This window comes from Phoxinus phoxinus, assembly GCF_949152265.1.
Source record: "Phoxinus phoxinus genome assembly, chromosome: 13".
Lineage (NCBI taxonomy): Eukaryota > Metazoa > Chordata > Actinopteri > Cypriniformes > Leuciscidae > Phoxinus > Phoxinus phoxinus.
In genome coordinates this window covers 27,265,639-27,286,563 of record NC_136888.1, presented here as the reverse complement: position 1 = coordinate 27,286,563, position 20,925 = coordinate 27,265,639, and the positions used below count along the sequence as shown (strand labels likewise).

General features: G+C 42.8%; 2 protein-coding genes across 2 annotated transcripts in view; both read left to right on the top strand.

Moving 5' to 3' along the window:
• Positions 1–20,925, top strand: part of mboat2a (membrane bound O-acyltransferase domain containing 2a) — a 241,599-nt gene that overhangs the window by 16,386 nt on the left and 204,288 nt on the right. The gene's annotated exons all lie outside the window — the stretch shown is intronic.
• On the top strand, positions 1,544–15,244 carry LOC307009522 (uncharacterized protein). Its single transcript, XM_079633315.1, has 7 exons — positions 1,544–1,693; positions 2,645–2,755; positions 3,304–3,445; positions 6,235–6,413; positions 6,650–6,721; positions 14,711–14,752; positions 14,840–15,244. The coding sequence occupies exons 2-6, from the start codon at positions 2,684–2,686 to the stop codon at positions 14,723–14,725; spliced, it is 480 nt and encodes a 159-aa protein (XP_079489441.1). The 5' UTR covers positions 1,544–1,693; positions 2,645–2,683; the 3' UTR covers positions 14,726–14,752; positions 14,840–15,244.

Genomic DNA, 20,925 nt, shown 5'->3' with positions numbered 1-20,925 from the left:
ACAGGTATGGGGATAGGGCAGTGTGTGTGTGTGTGTGTGTGTGTGTGTGTGTGTGTGTGTGTGTGTGTGTGTGTGTGTGTGTGTGTGTGTGATGGACAGGTTTGGGGATAGGGCAGTGTGTGTGTGTGTGTGTGTGTGTGTGTGTGTGTGATGGACAGGTTTGGGAATGGGGCAGTGTGTGTGTGTGTGTGTGTGTGTGTGTGTGTGTGTGTGTGTGTGTGTGTGTGTGTGTGTGTGTGTGTGTGTGTGTGTGTGTGTGTGATGGACAGGTTTGGGGATGGGGCAGTGTGTGTGTGTGTGTGTGTGTGTGTGTGTGTGTGTGTGTGTGTGTGTGTGTGTGTGTGTGTGTGTGTGATGGACAGGTTTGGGGATGGGGCAGTGTGTGTGTGTGTGTGTGTGTGTGTGTGTGTGTGTGTGTGTGTGTGTGTGTGTGTGTGTGTGTGTGTGTGTGATGGACAGGTTTGGGGATAGGGCAGTGTGTGTGTGTGTGTGTGTGTGTGTGTGTGTGTGTGTGTGTGTGTGTGTGTGTGTGTGTGTGATGGACAGGTTTGGGGATGGGGCAGTGTGTGTGTGTGTGTGTGTGTGTGTGTGTGTGTGTGTGATGGACAGGTTTGGGGATGGGGCAGTGTGTGTGTGTGTGTGTGTGTGTGTGTGTGTGTGTGTGTGTGTGTGTGTGTGTGTGTGTGATGGGCAGGTTTAGGGATAGGACAGTGTGTGTGTGTGTGTGTGTGTGTGTGTGTGTGTGTGTGTGTGTGTGTGTGTGTGTGTGTGTGTGTGTGTGATGGACAGGTTTGGGGATGGGGCAGTGTGTGTGTGTGTGTGTGTGTGTGTGTGTGTGTGTGTGTGTGTGTGTGTGTGTGTGTGTGTGTGTGTGTGTGTGTGTGTGATGGACAGGTTTGGGGATGGGGCAGTGTGTGTGTGTGTGTGTGTGTGTGTGTGTGTGTGTGTGTGTGTGTGTGTGTGTGTGATGGGCAGGTTTGGGGATGGGGCAGTGTGTGTGTGTGTGTGTGTGTGTGTGTGTGTGTGTGTGTGTGTGTGTGTGTGTGTGTGTGTGTTGGTGCGACCGGATTATGAGGACAAAAACCATGGATACATACCGACTCTATGAGGACATACCGTAACTACGAGGACAGCACTAATGTCCTCATAAGTCGAGCAGTGTAGAAAGGCTTATCAGGCTGCGCCTAACCACCTCCCGCTTTTTCTGAAAATGTCCTTATAAATCCGTTGTACCCGTTTTTCAGTGTGTGCCAGTGTATGCTCAGAGTGTATAATCTCCCTCTATGTGAAAGTCGACGCTACTGCAGTATCATACACATTTCATACACCCAGACCACGCCCAAGCGCGATTCATTGGTGGAACGCTGGAATCCTCGTCAGTGATTGTCTATGTGAAATTCGACGCTAATACACCCAGACCACGCCCAAGCGCGATTCATTGGTGGAACGCTGGAATCCTCGTCAGTGATTGGCTGCTGGAATCCTCGTCAGTGATTGGCTGCATTTCACACCCGTCAAAGTCAGCGCGCCTGCGCCTCTGATCTTCTATCGCAGACGTGTGGTGTGACGGTGTGATTAATCCACTGTCTATGGATTAATCTGAAGGTTAATCATCATCATGAAAGATTAATTAGCAGAATTCGAGCGAAGTTGACGAGCTATAGTGGGAGATTTTCACTTTATCACGAGGAAGGTAAGTGCGTTTATTTATATATTCTACCTTTGTGGAGTTAAGTGAGTCAGACAGTTTTGAATAACGTTAGTTACATTAACGTTACTTTAAAAGTGGCCATTAATCGGGCTAATATTATAAGTCCATAAGCAGTTAAAATGGCGTCTCCAAACAACTTGCACATGCTATTCACGTTTTTTGTTTTGTTTGGTACTTAAACGAAATTCTCTTGTTGTTCATAGATACATACAAGTATTAGTATTAGTTGATGAAAGATACATCTCCATGGATGCTTGAGAGAATTAATTTACATTTTGAAATAAATCAAATCTATGTTGTCATCATGATGACTGGTAAAGTTGAGTGGATGCATTTACAGTTTAATACAGCAAGATACAGAAATCTATTAAATAAACAGAAACGAAACTAATGTAAAAGTATACTTTCATTAATGTAATGTTACTGTCATTAGAATGACTTGAAAAAATATTTAGTTTATTCATTTAGGGCTGGATATTAGCAGACATTTTATGATTCAATTTTAATTCACATTCTTTCGATTCTATTTCCAATTTGATTTTACATCTATTATTTTAATGTAAATCAGGTGTAATACATGTAACATTTTCTAAAACTTTCTCTCTATAGTTAATTTTTGTAAGTAACGAGTTTAGCTTCGTTTGATCTGAGGCGCCACATTAAAGAGTGATAAAATGCTATTAAAATGGACTGAATTTGAAATCGGAGACTGTTATCAAAAGTAGCAAGCCTCAAAACCTCACTTATCAACTATTTATGTGTAACATGTTGTATTTATTGATATAGACTACAGTCTGACAATAATGTACTGTATATAAAGCATCTATCTATCTATCTAATATGTATATATATATATATATATATATATATATATATATATATATATATATATATATACACACATACTAATTATGTTGTCTGGAATGTTTTCAGTCAACATGTTAAGAAAGAAGAGAATAAAACCTGAGCAGGATGCAAAAGAACACATATTGTCGGGCAAAGACAAAGCCTTCATTGAGGGACGACAAATCAACACATTCAAAGGTAAATTGTGCACCACAAGGCAATCTGACTATGTTCAGACTGCAGGCAAATCAAATCATAAAGTAGGCATGCACTTGTAAGAATGCAAAGTAGGCCTATTGCTGGCAGTATGGACATGATCTTTCACATTCACACATTTTACCCTTGGGTAAGCCGCTCATTTTCATAAAGGTTAAGAGATGGAAAAAAAAAAAACTTTAAACAATTTTTTTATTATTATTATTTTAAAATAAATACTTAGCTATGTATACAGAGAATAATGTTTACATTATTCTCTGTATTCATAGTTAAGTATTTATTTTTATTTTATTTTATTTGTTGTACCTAATTTGGTTACAACCAAATTCAACTAGTAGACTATATCACAGTGAAAACCAATGCTTGATTTTTTTTTTTCTTTTCTTTTTTTTTTCTTGCACCTCATATTACATTACACAGTTTTACAGGATTTAACTCTTTAAAAGGATAGGTTGGTTAGCTGTGTAACATATAGGTGCACTTGGATTCATGTTTTATTTGTATTATTATATATTATTTTGCTCTTTTAGGGAGAGGTGTGTTTGCACTTGAGCACATTGAACCATCCACCTTTGTTGTTGAATACCGTGGGATTCTCTCTCAAAGTAAACATGTTAAAGATGTTCAAGGCAACTACTTGTTTGACTTCACATGGAATGGAACACGTTATTGGTAAGTTTCTTTTTTGGTTTATTTATTTATTTTTGGTTCATATTCAGAGCAAACTAGTTGCATGTCATTCTAATAAAAACAGTTATGCTTATGATGATTATTATTATTACTATTATTATTACAATATAGGGCTGCACGATTTGGGGAAAATGTCATATTGCGATTGAGGTCAATATTGCAATTGGAATATGCAATTGCGATATAATAAACAAATGGTTTCATGAGTCTACTTGCTTGGATCTAAAGCAAAATGCACACACCGATTAGTGATAATTCTGAAATGTGTATTTCTCAACTCAAACTAGCAACAACAACTAAATGATTGATAACATCGAAGCCATTGATTTCTGGATATAAATTAATCCACCCCCATTAAAAACATTAATTATAGCCATCCAACATTACAGTGATTCCATCATTACAATTGAAAGCTATAATAAAAAAACATTTATTAGACTTTATTAAATATAACAGCTTTTAATTTAAGTGAACTTCAAATAATCATCACATAAACCCATAATAAATGTCATATTTACCTGTGCCCTTCCTGTCTTTCAGGTATACAGAAATTTAATAAAGTTATCAAACATAATAAATAGACTAATCCTTATTAAAGCTACATAAGTTCTTTAGTCAAGAGCAGTGAGTAATTTTCTCTGTCCCCTTTGTTCTTTGATTAACTTTACTGACAGAAAGCTTTGGCTGCTGGCCCTTTAAGAGCAGCCGCTGCTGACAGAGACGCGGATCTCACATGCGCCTCATTCTCTCACAACTCTATACCTCCATCATAAGACTGCTCTTATGTTATGAAGATACTCGACAAACGACATTTTGGCATAATTGTGTGTTATTGTTCGTTCAAGCGCGAAAGAGAACTGTATTTCTGGCGCGTGTCTTTCTATGAGTCACAGTCGGACATTCAGCGCTAGGCTTGGGAATCGGTTCCAGGTTCCGGTTTGGAACCGGTTCCAAACGTTCCGATCCATCGGTATCGTACACGTCCACACGTTAACGATTCCACTAACGATTCCGAATGTTCCTTTCCATTAGGCTGGGCGATAAATATATTTTATTGATTAACTCGAATGTGTAGTGTACGTCGATATGTTTGAATGAAAATCGGTTTTCTCTTTAACATCCGCCGACGCTCGGTCTGGGCTCCCGTAGTTCCGAACGCGCTCAGCGCGTTTGCCATAGAGATACAAAAACAACAAAGCAAATGAACAAGACCGCGGCTGCACAAGCACACCCGCCAAAAACATTTACAAACTGAATCTGCACGCAGGGCTGCCAACTCTCACGAATTCACCGTGAGACTCACGCAGTTGTCACTTTCCACACGCTCTCACGCCACACATCCATTTTCTCACGCAGAGAAAGCACCGACAGAGAAGCGTACGGTACTATTGACATTAAACTAATTCCCAGCTCTCAGATTCTGTCAATTTAATTACAAAATTCAAACAATAAACACCGTTTTGGTGCTTGTAAATTGACATGACAGATTTCAGTTCAAGCGGCACGTGAGCCGATCATCTGTTAGGCTACTACTAAGTTAATAGTAGCCTAAATTAACTTAAGTTCGAATGATCAATAGGTTATTTGAAAGATACAGTTCAACTTACGAAATGTAATAAAATCGATCGATCAAGTGTTTTTCAACCTCAGAAAGAGGTCCATAAACACTAAACAGCTCAGTCACGTAATGTTAAGTTCACCGGAAAGCCATTTAATAATCACAGCACGTAGGTAGACTTAAAAAATTGTCTGTTGAGAGGAGTATTTTGCTAAATATAATATATTACATATTTATTATATTTTTACCTATATCATTAATATATTATAAGGTTGTCATAAAAAAACGCATTTTATTATAATTTGAGATGCTATTTTTAACCTTTAATAATAATACCAGCTGACAGGGCTCTGCATTAGGTGAGATTATTTTGGGAGGAGAAAAATTAACATATTAACGCATCTACTGTACCTAATATTTATCCAAAGGAATCGATATTGAATCAAGATCAGAATCATTGTTTTAGAAATGTTCACTTTTTTTTTTACAGAAGCATTCAACTTCTGTATTGATATTCCACACTTGGTTTTCATTCTCTAAAACCACTTTAAATGAGACATTCAAAGCCAACAACTCTCAAAGCCACCCTGTAAGTGTTCAGCAAATAGTACAGGAATCGATATGGGAATCGATAAGGAATCGCATCGATAAGCAGACTTGACAATGGCATCGATATCGATAATTTCTTAACGATGCCCATCCCTATTCAGCGCGCTCTCTTTTGACTTGTCTCGCATGAATGGTTTTAAGCAATCGCATGAGAGCATTATCATGTAACACTAGCCAAAGGATGACAAAAAATAACAGATGCTGCGTTAATTGCGTACCAGCCCATTGTTTATTTTACATAAAATCGCAGCATTTTGCGTCATATAATTGCACAGGCTTGACATCGCGATTACGATTGCGATAAGATTAATCGTGCAGCACTATTACAATAGCAGATTTGCTATGGTTCTCATAACATGAGGAACTTATTAGTTAGTGATAATCAATAACATGGTTATTTTTCAACTGGGGTATTATTGTTTTACCTTAAGTGGATCATCTGACCTATTAAATTCTTAGGAAGTCAAGTTAACTTTCACAATGTGTATTTGAATATAGGTTAAATAGGCCAAGGTTAGCCTAACCCAAATGTTCAGTTAGAACCGTATGTTTCAGTGTGTGTCTATGTTTTAAGTTTCTTACTGCACTATTTTTCACAACATAGATGCAACAGAGTACGGTGGACATTCACTTGGACGACTGGTGAATGATCCAAATTGCAAAGTCAAGACAGTCATTGTTGACGGAAGGCCACACCTGTGTCTGTTTAGTATAAGACATATCTTTCCAGATGAGGAGGTCACATACAACTATGGGGATTCCTCTTGGCCTTGGCGTTTAAGGGTGAGTCTCTTAAAGAATTTATCACTGAAAGTCAACCATGTTCTGTATTTCATGAATGTTAGTTTTTTATATGATGCAGATTATTTTTAAAAATTCTGCATGTCTGCTTTGTGCACGACGGAGCAATGAAAGGGACACTAGATATTTAGACTTTGGTTGATACTAGAATTAGTTGCGGTGACCAATTGGCAAACATCCTTGCCTCAGTGTTGTACCTGTCTTTCTCATAATTACAGGAATTGTGTGACGAGACATCAGTGGCTGTGACTGAATGCAGTGTGAATCCTTCCTCATCAGTGAAACAGAAAGTAAGTGAGCGCATGTTCCTTCATTGTTTTCTTCTCTTTGACACAGGCAATGTTAAGTGTAGGATGGTTGGGTAGGGCTGGGTACCGAGTCTCGATACTTTTTAGGTACCGACCGAATTGCCTCGATACTATCGAGTATCGAAACATGACATGTTGTTCGGTTCCAGATTTCGATACCTAAGGAGTTAACTCGTCAACGTCAGTGCTCAAACAAATACATATGAAATGCACAACGACACACATAAAGTCGCTCACGCACATACACGCAAACTCTCTTCACACGAAACGCGCGGAACTCTCCGCGCACACTCATATGAGACGCGCGCGCGCGCACGCACAGACTCTCGACACGCATACTTATGAGACGCGAGCACACACACACACACACAAACTCTCCGTGCACATATTCATATGAGACGCGAGCACACACACATAATACCTTAAAGATGTGGAAAAGTCGATCAAAAGTGTGGCTACATTTCTCCAGGCTCGATGCCAACAGCGCAATGCAGTATTTGCGGTAAAATAATTGCTGCAAAGACCGGTACCACGACAAACACGATGAAGACCTTGACAGAGCACGGAGTAAACATAAGAGCAGAAAGTTGCTTCGTCTTCGACTGGTAAATGAAGAGATACCTTGTTGATCACTCCAGTGTTTATATTGCAATAAATAATAACCTACTGAATGTACACTGCCGTTCAAAACTGTGTTGGTTAGTCAGAATTTTTTTTCAGTAAGGATGCATTAAAGTTATCAAAGGTGACATTAAAACATGTGTAATGTTACAAAATATTTAGTTTTTAAATAAATGCTTTTCTTTTGAATTTTTTATTCATCAAAGAATCATGAAAAAAATTATCATAGTTTCCAAAATATTAAGCAGCAAACTGTTTTCATACTTCTGAAGTTTCATGTCACACTGAAGTAATGATTTTGAACATTCAGCTTTGACATCACAGGAATAAATTACATTTTGAAATATATTAGATACGATTTTAAATTGTAATACTATTTCACAATATTACTAAAGTTTTACTGTATTTTTTTATTTAAAAATTCAGCTTTGGTGAGCATGAGCACTTTATAAAAAAAATGTTATTCCTTTGTGCACTGGCTAAGGAGCATGAGTCAAACTATTTAAAAAAAATTATAACTAAATAAAAAAAAAAAAAAAGTTTTTCTGAGGTAATATGTTATGTAATCTTGTTAAAATGGATTTCATAAAATTGGTATCGAAAAAAGTATCGTTAGGAACCGGTATCGAAACTGAGGTATCGAAATTGGCACCGGATCGAAAGATTTTGAACGATGCCCAGCCCTAGTTGGGCACCATACTAGACTGGTTGACGTGGACTGGTGTCTTAAAGACCCTGTTGTGACGTCTCAAATTCGAGTAAAATGTACCTTGCTCGGTTCATTCATTTTCATAACTCGTGCGTTGGGGGATGGGCATGACACTGACCTGAAATGTAAGGACAGTTCTCCACTACGAGGACCGTCATGTCAGGGATAGGGTTTGAGGAAAAGATGTTGTTTTGGGTATGTGTCGGCTGCTTTATTGTGGATAAGCTGTAGACCCAATATGCACACTTTTCAATCTGGATATGCTTTGTGACTTTCAGTCACAGAGACGTAAACTGTTAAGGCCCATTCACACTAACCATAACTGTGTTAGGGTCCAACCAGCAGACGGTAACGTTCTGTTTATTGTGATCGCATCTTTTACTGCCGCTTATATATTGAAGCATGTTATAGCAGAATTGATTCCGATTGGCTGTCAATTAAGCAATGTATCGCAATACAAAAATGCAACAATATATATTGTGGATAGTGACAATATGTATTGTGTATAGGACGCCCAAAATAAAAATTACTGTTTGAGGGGAAACAATCAAGTTTACAGAGTTTTAGTGTCAATACTATATTAAACTACTATATATATATATATATATATATATATATATATATATATATATATATAATGCAGTGGGGGAATATTTGTGGGTCCTGATAATGCTAAATGTCTTTTGTTACCAGTGAAAAGTGGCCTTCATTAATTTAAATATATCTAGAGCAGTCTAAGCAGAGATGCCCAGACTTCCCTCTCCCTAGCCACTTCCTCTAGCTCTTCCGGGGGGACACCGAGGCGTTCCCAGGCCAGCCGGGAGACAGTCTCTCCAGCGTGTCCTAGGTCTTCCCCGGGGTCTCCTCCCGGTGGGACACGCCCGGAACACCTTCCCGGGAAGGCGTCCAGGAGGCATCCGGAACAGACACTCCACCCATTTGCATTAACCCTTTGAGCCCGACGGCATCGTCCACGACGCCACACGACTCCTCCGATAAATATTTATATTATTTGATTGATTTTCTTACCGTTTTTTGCAGCAGAAAGCTAACGAGCTAGCCGTCACGGGGGTGTCTTTGGTGTCTTTCTAGCCTTTACAGAAGTTTTTCTATCCAGCCTGGAACTTGTGCGTCCTTTCAGAGTGTTTCAGCAATAAATCCAAACGCTTATATCCAAGTTTTATCCACTTGATGTCCATAATTTATACATTTTCTGTAATTTTTGCCGCTAGCTCGATGCTAGCTGCCATTTTGGATATCACGTGATTCTTTGCGTAAGGTTGTTGACCAATGACAGGCTGATCCGTCGTCCACGAGAGAGAGAGAGAGAGAGAGAGAGAGAGAGAGAGAGAGAGAGAGAGAGAGAGAGAGAGAGAGAGAGAGAGAGAGAGAGAGAGAGAGAGAGAGAGAGAGAGAGAGAGAGAGAGAGAGAGAGAGAGAGAGAGAGAGAGAGAGAGAGAGAGAGAGAGAGAGAGAGAGAGAGAGAGAGAGAGAGAGAGAGAGAGAGAGAGACGCACGGCACAGTGGTTTCGAGGGGAGAGAGACGCACAGAGAGACGCGAGTTTTGAAGAATACACGGAGAATAATGGATCGTCAGAGATTGAGAAACATGGATCTAAATCAAGCGCTTGCCTTTTTTGATGCCATGGAGGATGATGGATTTTCTGGAGAAGAGAGCTTTTTGACTGATGAGGAACTAGATTACCAGGATGGTCTAGACCCTGCTGAAGAGCAAGTTCCATTTATTTCTTTACTGTAAAAGTATATTAAAAAAAAACCCGAATATAATAAAATATAAATTTTCTAAATATGTAATAATAAGTTCTGTAAAAGTAGTATTTCGTTTTCTATGTTTGTTCCAGAGTAGTATGAGTTGTGGATTACACTTTGTCTCTCAGCCATTGAGTTTACCTAGAGATACAAACAAAGGATAGTGGGGGGTTGGTCACACCTTTTAGCTGTGGAGAGAATGTCTCAAGGATGTTGTAGTGGGGGGTTGGTCACACCTTTTAGCTGTGGAGAGAATGTCTCAAGGATGTTGTAGTGGGGGGTTGGTCACACCTTTTGGCTGGGGAGAGAGTGCTCCCATTCTCCCATTCTTCCGCTGAGGAGGGTCCTCCCACTTCTGCTGCAGCATCCCAGCCTCCCACTTCTGCTGCAGCATCCCAGCCTTCCACTTCTGCTGCAGCATCCCAGCCTTCCACTTCTGCTGCAGCATCCCAGCCTTCCACTTCTGCTGGAGCATCCCAGCCTTCCACTTCTGCTGCAGCATCCCAGCCTTCCACTTCTGCTGCAGCATCCCAGCCTTCCACTTCTGCTGCAGCATCCCAGCCTTCCACTTCTGCTGCAGCATCCCAGCCTTCCACTTCTGCTGCAGCATCCCAGCCTTCCACTTCTGCTGCAGCATCGCAGCCTTCCACTTCTGCTGCAGCATCCCAGCCTTCCACTTCTGCTGCAGCATCCCAGCCTTCCACTTCTGCTGCAGCATCCCAGCCTTCCACTTCTGCTGCAGCATCCCAGCCTTCCACTTCTGCTGCAGCATCCCAGCCTTCCACTTCTGCTGCAGCATCCCAGCCTTCCACTTCTGCTGCAGCATCCCAGCCTCCCACTTCTGCTGCAGCATCCCAGCCTCCCACTTCTGCTGCAGCATCCCAGCCTCCCACTTCTGCTGCAGCATCCCAGCCTCCCACTTCTGCTGCAGCATCCCAGCCTCCCACTTCTGCTGCAGCATCCCAGCCTCCCACTTCTGCTGCAGCATCCCAGCCTCCCACTTCTGCTGCAGCATCCCAGCCTCCCACTTCTGCTGCAGCATCCCAGCCTCCCACTTCTGCTGCAGCATCCCAGCCTCCCACTTCTGCTGCAGCATCCCAGCCTCCCACTTCTGCTGCAGCATCCCAGCCTCCCACTTCTGCTGCAGCATCCCAGCCTCCCACTTCTGCTGCAGCATCCCAGCCTCCCACTTCTGCTGCAGCATCCCAGCCTCCCACTTCTGCTGCAGCATCCCAGCCTCCCACTTCTGCTGCAGCATCCCAGCCTTCCACTTCTGCTGCAGCATCCCAGCCTTCCACTTCTGCTGCAGCATCCCAGCCTTCCACTTCTGCTGCAATATCCCAGCCTCCCACTTCTGCTGCAGCATCCCAGCCTTCCACTTCTGCTGCAGCATCCCAGCCTCCCACTTCTGCTGCAGCATCCCAGCCTTCCACTTCTGCTGCAGCATCCCAGCCTTCCACTTCTGCTGCAGCATCCCAGCCTCCCACTTCTGCTGCAGCATCCCAGCCTCCCACTTCTGCTGCAGCATCCCAGCCTTCCACTTCTGCTGCAGCATCCCAGCCTTCCACTTCTGCTGCAGCATCCCAGCCTTCCACTTCTGCTGCAGCATCCCAGCCTTCCACTTCTGCTGCAGCATCCCAGCCTTCCACTTCTGCTGCAGCATCCCAGCCTTCCACTTCTGCTGCAGCATCCCAGCCTTCCACTTCTGCTGCAGCATCCCAGCCTCCCACTTCTGCTGCAGCATCCCAGCCTTCCACTTCTGCTGCAGCATCCCAGCCTCCCACTTATGCTGCAGCATCCCAGCCTCCCACTTCTGCTGCAGCATCCCAGCCTCCCACTTCTGCTGCAGCATCCCAGCCTTCCACTTCTGCTGCAGCATCCCAGCCTTCCACTTCTGCTGCAGCATCCCAGCCTCCCACTTCTGCTGCAGCATCCCAGCCTCCCACTTCTGCTGCAGCATCCCAGCCTCCCACTTCTGCTGCAGCATCCCAGCCTCCCACTTCTGCTGCAGCATCCCAGCCTTCCACTTCTGCTGCAGCATCCCAGCCTTCCACTTCTGCTGCAGCATCCCAGCCTTCCACTTCTGCTGCAGCATCCCAGCCTTCCACTTCTGCTGCAGCATCCCAGCCTTCCACTTCTGCTGCAGCATCCCAGCCTCCCACTTCTGCTGCAGCATCCCAGCCTCCCACTTCTGCTGCAGCATCCCAGCCTCCCACTTCTGCTGCAGCATCCCAGCCTCCCACTTCTGCTGCAGCATCCCAGCCTCCCACTTCTGCTGCAGCATCCCAGCCTCCCACTTCTGCTGCAGCATCCCAGCCTCCCACTTCTGCTGCAGCATCCCAGCCTTCCACTTCTGCTGCAGCATCCCAGCCTTCCACTTCTGCTGGAGCATCCCAGCCTTCCACTTCTGCTGGAGCATCCCAGCCTTCCACTTCTGCTGCAGCATCCCAGCCTTCCACTTCTGCTGGAGCATCCCAGCCTTCCACTTCTGCTGGAGCATCCCAGCCTTCCACTTCTGCTGCAGCATCCCAGCCTCCCACTTCTGCTGCAGCATCCCAGCCTCCCACTTCTGCTGCAGCATCCCAGCCTCCCACTTCTGCTGCAGCATCCCAGCCTCCCACTTCTGCTGCAGCATCCCAGCCTTCCACTTCTGCTGCAGCATCCCAGCCTCCCACTTCTGCTGCAGCATCCCAGCCTTCCACTTCTGCTGCAGCATCCCAGCCTTCCACTTCTGCTGCAGCATCCCAGCCTCCCACTTCTGCTGCAGCAGCCCAGCCTCCCACTTCTGCTGCAGCATCCCAGCCTCCCACTTCTGCTGCAGCATCCCAGCCTCCCACTTCTGCTGCAGCAGCCCAGCCTCACACTTCTGCTGCAGCATCCCAGCCTCACACTTCTGCTGCAGCATCCCAGCAGCTGCCAGGAATAGGCTAGAGGATGGATACCCGACCCGAGCCCGACGGGACCCGCCGGTACCCGACGGGCCGGGCCGGGTTCGGACAGATATTTAGAAATGATGGGTCGGGTCGTTCGGGTCGGGCTCAGTCACATCAGCGCGAAGACATTGAACATTTTAAATTTAAAACAGGTTATTATGTAGGTAGCCAATGTGCCTGATGCTTTCACTTGATGCAAACGTTCGTTTTTGTGATTAAAATATATGTAAAATATTACCATAACGTCTGTCTTCCTGTGTGCGGAAATTTGTTTATGTAGCCGTGGCCCGTGACAACGAAACACGTGCATGTACGCCTGTGTTACGTGCGCTTGTTGCTCCGCGCGCTGACACGCTCATCTATTGACATTTCTGAATCTCTTCCTTAAGTTGCTTAATAAAAGCGGGCTTTCCACACAAACAAACGTACATGTGTCATTAGTATGAGAATAAAAAAAAACGGGATTTTAACTTTCGGTCTCGGGTCGGGCTCGAACATAAATATCTGTATGCCTGTCGGGTTCGGTTACTGCTCTGTCGGACGCGGGCCGGGCTCGGACAGAAAAATTCGGCACGATCCGCACTCTAGAATAGGCCATGGACGGCTGCAGTCACGGTCTAGAGGGAGAGCGCGGTCAAGGTCAAGATCCAGATCCGGCAGCTTGAGGGGTCGACAGAGTCCTGAATCCACAAGGTCGAGATCTAGATCACCACAGCCAGCAGCCCCAACTCCATCATGGAACAGTAAGAGTCAGCCAGACATCCCTCCAGTGCCCAAAAGGTTCGTCCCAACAATAAAGCCAGGACATCATCCATATACACACCATTGGACCTTTTCAAACTTTTTGTCAGTGACAGTGCAGCAACCACTTTGTGGACTGACATTTAGGACTGACTTTCTTTTTTGCACTGGTGAGACTGACAAATATCCGGGACTACTGGAGGACAAACACCATTTTCAGCCAACAGTTTCCCCACTCAGTGATGGCACGTGACAGGTATCAGGTCATTTCCTGGAACATCCACATGAGCGACCCTGATGAAGATGTCCACAACGACCGGAAGAGAGGGACACCAGCTTATGACCGGCTGTTTCGTCTGAAGCCCCTTTTAGATGACATCAAACATGCATGCAGAGCATTTTATCGCCCACGGCAGAACCTTTCAGTGGACGAGAGGATGGTGGCAACAAAGGCTCACACTGGCATGACGCAATATATGAAGGCGAAGCCAACTAAGTGGGGCTTCAAACTTTTTGTGCTGGCAGACAGCAGCATTGGGTACACTTTAGACTTTGCTGTATACACGGGGAAGTCTGTGTTTGCTTCTGGTGTAGGACTGGCATACGACTCGGTTATGTCCCTCATGAACAAATCATTCCTAGGGAGTGGCTACAATGTGTATGTAGACAACTTCTACACAAGTCCAAAGCTGTTCATGGATCTCTACAGCATGAACTTTGGGGCATGTGGCACCTACAGGGACAACAGACGAGGATGCCCCCGCACAACCACAAATGCCATGAACAAAAAGGATCCTAGGGGCACCATCAGGTGGATCCGTGACGGCCCTCTGGTTTTCGTAAAGTGGATGGACACTCGGGAAGTCTCTGCTCCACAATTCACCCGGCCTTCTCTGGCAACACAGTTCAGAGAAGGGTAAGAACTCAGGATGGAGGCTGGAACACCAAATCCATTCCATGCCCAACCCCTGTCACTGAATACAACAAGAATATGGGAGGTGTTGATCTTTCTGATCAACTCATCCAATACTACTCAGTTCACCAAAAACCATTTCAGTGTAAAGTGGTCCTTTTCGTGTTACACAGGACCAGAGACTAGTTTTCCCTGTGTGCTTATCTGCTGATATTTCACATGGTCCGAAACTGTTTAGATTGTAGGGCTGGAATACATTTTAATTGTTGCTTTTTACCCCTCAGGAAAAAGCCAAATAAATCAGGATGAAACTGAGAACTCCAGAGGTATTTAAACATTTGGGTATATTAAAGTTATTCCATGTATATACATAGGTGTATAGGTATACATATGTATGTTTGTTTGTTTTACAGAGACCAAATTGAGGAGAATAGTGAAAAGGCCATGGAGCCCAAATGAAGTGAATGCTGTCATGAAACATTTCAGAGTCCATATTTCAAAGGGACACCTTGCAACAAAGGCAGAGTGTGAGCAGTGCAAGACTGCAGAGGACCCTGTTCTGAGAGAAAGAACGGCCCAAAATATTAGGGATTTCGTGAGGAACCGAGGTTTGATGTTGAAAAAGAAATCATCTTAGAGTTCTTCGAGAGATCAGTGTTGCCTTCCATTAAAGGTTGTATCAGCGATTTTAGGCCCAAAAAAGGCCCAAATATAAATGATCACATTCATCTAATTTTTCCTAACGATCCGCTAGCTGCCCGCCCCATAAGTATGCCGTCCAAAAACCGCGTCTCTGTAGGCAGCCTAGGCTCTGAGATCTGCACACAAAAGGTGGGGGTGTTGTGGTTTGAGATTTTGCGGTGATTGGTTGGAACACTGTTTATTTTGGTTTTGGTGGTTGGTGAAACCCATTGTTTTTGTGTGCAGATCTCAGAGCCTAGGCTGCCTACAGAGACGCGGTTTTTGGACGGCATGCTTATGGGGCGGGCAGCTAGCGGATTGTTAGGAAAGATTAGATGAATGTGATCATTTATGTTTGGGCCTGAAATCGCTGATACAACCTTTAATGTCTGTGGGTTTTGTTCTCTAAAGTGTTTTTGGGCCAGAAGAGTGTTCAAGACATCCTTTTATTTACTTTTATTAAAACACTGTTTTGAAAGAAATTTACAAATACATGCATTTACTTGAAGGCAATTTAATTTGGTTTTATTTCCAGTGTGTTGCTGTGGTCATTTTGAGGCACACTCCCTCATGCACTTTAGTCCCATAATGGTTAGAGATGTACCGATTACAATTTTGTATTGTAATCCAATTCCGATTTTTCCAAGGTTGACCCGCCGATACCGATTTTAGCCGATTCCGATTTCATTTTTTCTAACCACTTAACAGCACACACATTTATTTTCTATATGTTTTTTTTTTATAAAACACCATATACTTCTACCCAAACTGAATAATAAAAACAAGTTTAAATGGGTGAATTTTCTATAAATATTTTTGAGTCATTTCATTTTCTTTTCTGACATAGCCTATTCCAGTTCTTGTTAAAACACACTAGACATGCAAATTCAGTGCATTTTTGGCACTTTTTGTGTGAAATCATATTTATTTTGCACATCAAAAAAAGTGTGCTTTCACTTTAATTGAGTGTGAGCAGCGCAGCAAAAATAGACTCTGCGCTTCACTGCTGCTCACGCGACGCTCCTGCTTGACGCTCACGCTCTGCTCCTGCTCCCGGTGTGATGCACTCATTGATTAACATGCACGCCGAAAAAAATACGCGCCTCTCATGCTTGCGGTGTGAAACTGACGTAATTCATGAGGTTTTCTACATGTGCGTTCCGTGTGCACGTGTGATGCTGATGTTGCGCGATGTTAATCATGCGGCGCCAGAGTGCGTTTGACCGGTATATGTCAGACTGACTGGCCGATCGCCGGTCATGGCCGATCACGTGAAAATCGGCCAATTCCGGTCCCAAGCCGATCAATCGGTGCATCTCTAATAATGGCCTTATTAGACCTCAGTTGTTGAGCCTTTTTTTTACCATTTGCAAAATAAAAATTGCCCTTTCAGTTTAATTTTGTTAGTTTTTATTGGCTGTCTAGTTGCATTTCTTCATCTAATTGTCCTTTAACTAGTCTTCTATGAAGTGTAAAACTTGCTGATCTTTAATCCTTTTCTCCAACCAGGTTCATTTTGCACCACGTGTATATGTTGGTTGATATAGCAACAGCACATTGTAGCACTATTTCCTTAGGTGTGCGTATTACTTTTACAGGTTTAGTGGCAGCAAAAAGATGCACAATCATTTGTGAATTCACTCTTTAACGTAGAATAGTTGATTTGGTTTAGTATGGTTAACTCTAATACAGGTACTCCTGCTATGTGTGGAGTTAATTGTGATGTCCATTTAAACCCAGTTTGTCCTCATAATCAAGGGTTAGTCAGGTGTTTGTGTGTGTTTGAGAGTGTGTGAGTGAGGTCCAGTTAAACCCAAAATGTCCTCATAATCAAGGGTTAGTCAGGTGTTTGAGAGTGTGTGTGTGTGAGCGGTCCAGTTAAACCCAAAATGCCCTCATAATCAAGGGTTAGTCAGGTGTTTGTGTGTATGTGAGAGGTCCAGTTAAACCCAAAATGTCCTCATAATCAAGGGTTAGTCAGGTGTTTGAGAGTGTGTGTGTGTGAGCGGTCCAGTTAAACCCAAAATGTCCTCATAATCAAGGGTTAGTCAGGTGTTTGAGTGTGTGTGTGAGAGGTCCAGTTAAACCCAAAATGTCCTCATAATCAAGGGTTAGTCATGTGTTTGAGTGTGTGTGTGAGTGAGGTCCAGTTAAACCAAAAAATGTCCTCATAATCAAGGGTTAGTCAGGTGTTTGAGAGTGTGTGTGTGAGCGGTCCAGTTAAACCCAAAATGTCCTCATAATCAAGGGTTAGTTAGGTGTTTGAGAGTGTGTGTGTGTGAGCGGTCCAGTTAAACCCAAAATGTCCTCATAATCAAGGGTTAGTTAGGTGTTTGAGAGTGTGTGTGTGAGCGGTCCAGTTAAACCCAAAATGTCCTCATAATCAAGGGTTAGTCAGGTGTTTGAGTGTGTGTGTGAGTGAGGTCCAGTTAAACCCAAATGTCCTCATAATCAAGGGTTAGTCAGGTGTTTGAGTGTGTGTGTGAGTGAGGTCCAGTTAAACCCAAATGTCCTCATAATCAAGGGTTAGTCAGGTGTTTGAGAGTGTGTGTGTGAGAGGTCCAGTTAAACCCAAAATGTCCTCATAATCAAGGGTTAGTTAGGGTTGTGTGTGTATGCATGATTCATATGGTTACAGATGTACAGTTAAACCCAAATGGTCAGCAATGTTCATTTAGATACTAATACCAAGTCTTGAACAATCTTCTCTTTTCACATTAACAAAACCCAATCAACTGGAAATATTTAGCTTTATTCAAAACTATCTTTAGACACAACTTCTTAAAATCTAATGAATAAATTAAGACTGACATTCAAGGTTCAATTATGAAAAATACTTGTGGGTGAATGCATTTGTCAGTGATGGTTAAATAGTAAACTCTCCTTTTGATTTTTGATTTTCTTAATTTTTAAAGCTAAAATATTTCCGTATTTCACTTTCCCTCTTCTCTCTTTGCTCTTCACTCACTTCACACCTGTAAATCTCACATTACAAACTCAGGTTAGTTTTCTGAAATCTCTCTTAAAGTTTAAGCCAGGGTGAACAATTGCTGATAATTTCTTGTTTTGTTTTTCTATATGCTGGTATTGAAACAAACTTAAGTGATGTGGCACTCTCATGGGTAAAGTTAGTCCAGGTTATACCAGGTTAGTCCTCATAATTAATGGTCAGATGTGTGTGTGTATGTGAGTGATGTCCAGATAAACCAGGGTAGTCCTCATAAATCATAATTAAATCAGGAAACGCCCACTCCTGCCCTGTCCTTACAGTGCTTTAGTTTGTCAGGTCTTCATATTACCAGACTGTTTCATTAGAATTAAATTCTGAGCAGTCAGATTTTTACCCCATGCCATAAGGAGCAGTTTAATATTTTTTATTAATGTCTATGACAAAGGGAAAGGTGGGTCCCCATAAACCAGGATGGATCTTTTTAGGGGGAAAAGTCCTTATAAAGCACCCGTACCAGTATGTGTGTGTGTGTGTGTGTGTGTGTGTGTGTGTGTGTGTGTGTGTGTGTGTGTGTGTGTGTGTGTGTGTGTGTGTGTGTGTGTGTGTGTGTGTGTGTGAGATGCTTGTAAAGAAAGGGGCAAAAGTGCTGCTGTTTCCGTTTGCTACTTAGCAATATTTTGTATGTATGAAGCAAGGAGTGGGAATCCATAAATCTTTGAAACATGCACATTATTGCTGTTTTTATGTTGAACTTCTGCTAGTGTCTGAGTGCTACAAACAACATTTGCTTTAACAACACAATCTGTTCCTCATGGTGGCCATTTGGTTTATTGACTATATGCGTTTCACCGTCGCGCTACTGTGCGCAGCGGTGAGGGTAAAGTCTTTCCTCCAATAATCCACTAAGTGACAACAATGCCATTTTAGGAGCAATACAGTGAATTATGTAAACTGTTTGGGAACATTTCACCTGATATTGCTGCCGTTAATCACTGAGAGGTCTTATGAGGAGCTGGAAAACTCTCATAAATCAGTTTAGGGTAGCGTGACACTCAAGCAGGGTTTCTGGAGTGTGCAGCTGTGTCCCAAGAACCCAGTAATCTCTTCGTTTTTTTTAAAGAAGCCGATACAATGACAAAATCAGTTTTATTTATTATCAGTATAGTGTGCTTATGCTAATGCAATGAAATTGTGGAACAATTGACCCCGCACAATGGCACAAACCTTTCCATGACTGCGTCTGCTAACGCTATTTGCAAACAAATTCAATTAAATATCAATCCCAGGAGAAACTATTAGCTTTTTTTCGTACTCAAAACATAACACCCCGTCCTTACGCTGTCCATTAACAAAGATATACGCTGACCTCTGTATAATTGCATAGTGGTTAAGAGGCACCTGGATGCACCACATACTACAGAAAAAAAACATCCTTTTTCTTCTACTCTTTCTTTTTATACTTAATGTGCGGGCACATCAACGAAATTTCTGCAAAGTTTCATAGACAATAAAATATGGTCATAATGTGGCAATGTATGAAGCACCGTTCACACAGAAGTCTCTTTCAAACCAAGCAGCTTTCTGTTGGCCAATGCAACAATTCCGTGTGACCAACTTGAACTTTTTCCGAAAACTTATTAGGGAAATCTTTCACCCTCAAACGAAATTCTAGATCTTGTTTATTCCTATTGAAATGACTCGATTTTACCCTCGAAAATTCTTTGAACAATGGCAAATGTGTCCACACCTTATAATAATAATAACCTTCAGTCACTTTCTTCCTAAATTCCTCAGTCATTGCCTTCATTTCTTTCTTCTTTTGTCCTTTCTAAATTAGTCTCTTCCTACTATTTACTGTTTAACTGACTCATTTCCTTTCTTTCCTTCCTTCCTGACAGTACCTTTCTTACTAAATGCCTTACCTCCCTTTAACCTACAGTACATGTTTCCATTCTTCTTTCATCCCGTCTTTACCTACTTCCCATTATTCTCCTTATTTACCTTCCTACTTGTGTATTTACTTTCCTCTTTCTTTTCTTAATTGCCTCCTTCCTTCCTTTCTTACCCACCTACAGTACTTATTTCCATTTGTTCTTTCCTAACTTTGGTACCTATTCATTTCCTTCCTTCCCTCTTTACTTTTCTTTCTTTCCTCTCTTCCTTACAGTACCTTACTTCTTCATTTGTTCCTAGCTTACTTACTTCTTTTATTCCTTCGTTATATTTTTCCTTCTGCACTGTTTACATTGGTTTCTTTTTAACCACATCTGAGTTACAGTTATTAACATTAGTTTGGATATTTGTGACTTCATCTGCTCAGATGAGTTTGGGATATCTGTCGTTTTTACTTTAATGGGAGTGTCTATGTAGCCATCATGGAAGATCATGTGTGCTAAATGTAACATTAAGCCTATATAATTGTGAGACGGAATTTAATAAAAACAGTATGTCTGTGAAACACCGATTTTCTTCTCAGGACAAACTAGTCCCATCCCAATTGAAATTTACTTTCAGATATGACCCAACAGGACTGTGCATCCCCAAAGCATTTAGACACATTGGTGAATCAAGATGTTCCTATATTGATGTAACATTAAATCACCTAACACATATGGTCATGTCTGTCCGTGTCCTGAAACAAGACTAAGAAACTGATTTGTAACCCAAGTTTGAACGTCTCTCTGGTGCGTGTGAATGTGTGTTTATCTGCATGCGCAGAGGAGGTGTGCTAATGGAGTCCGTCTCAAAGGTGAAACCGGTAATCCATCAGAACCTCCTCATCCTCCTCATCCTCCTCCTCCCATGACCCCCGTGTTCAGCAGCTGCTTGAAGAAAACCAGAGGTTGCCCATCCAGTCTGGAAATCCCC

What these genes read in the sequence shown, in the direction of transcription:
- LOC307009522 (XM_079633315.1), top strand. Translation starts at nt 2,684, where the DNA reads ATGCAAAAGAACACATATTGTCGGGCAAAGACAAAGCCTTCATTGAGG. An exon ending in ACAAATCAACACATTCAAAG is followed by an intron (nt 2,756 to 3,303) that starts GTAAATTGTGCA and finishes TTGCTCTTTTAG; the next exon opens with GGAGAGGTGTGTTTGCACTT. An exon ending in CTTGGCCTTGGCGTTTAAGG is followed by an intron (nt 6,414 to 6,649) that starts GTGAGTCTCTTA and finishes TCATAATTACAG; the next exon opens with GAATTGTGTGACGAGACATC.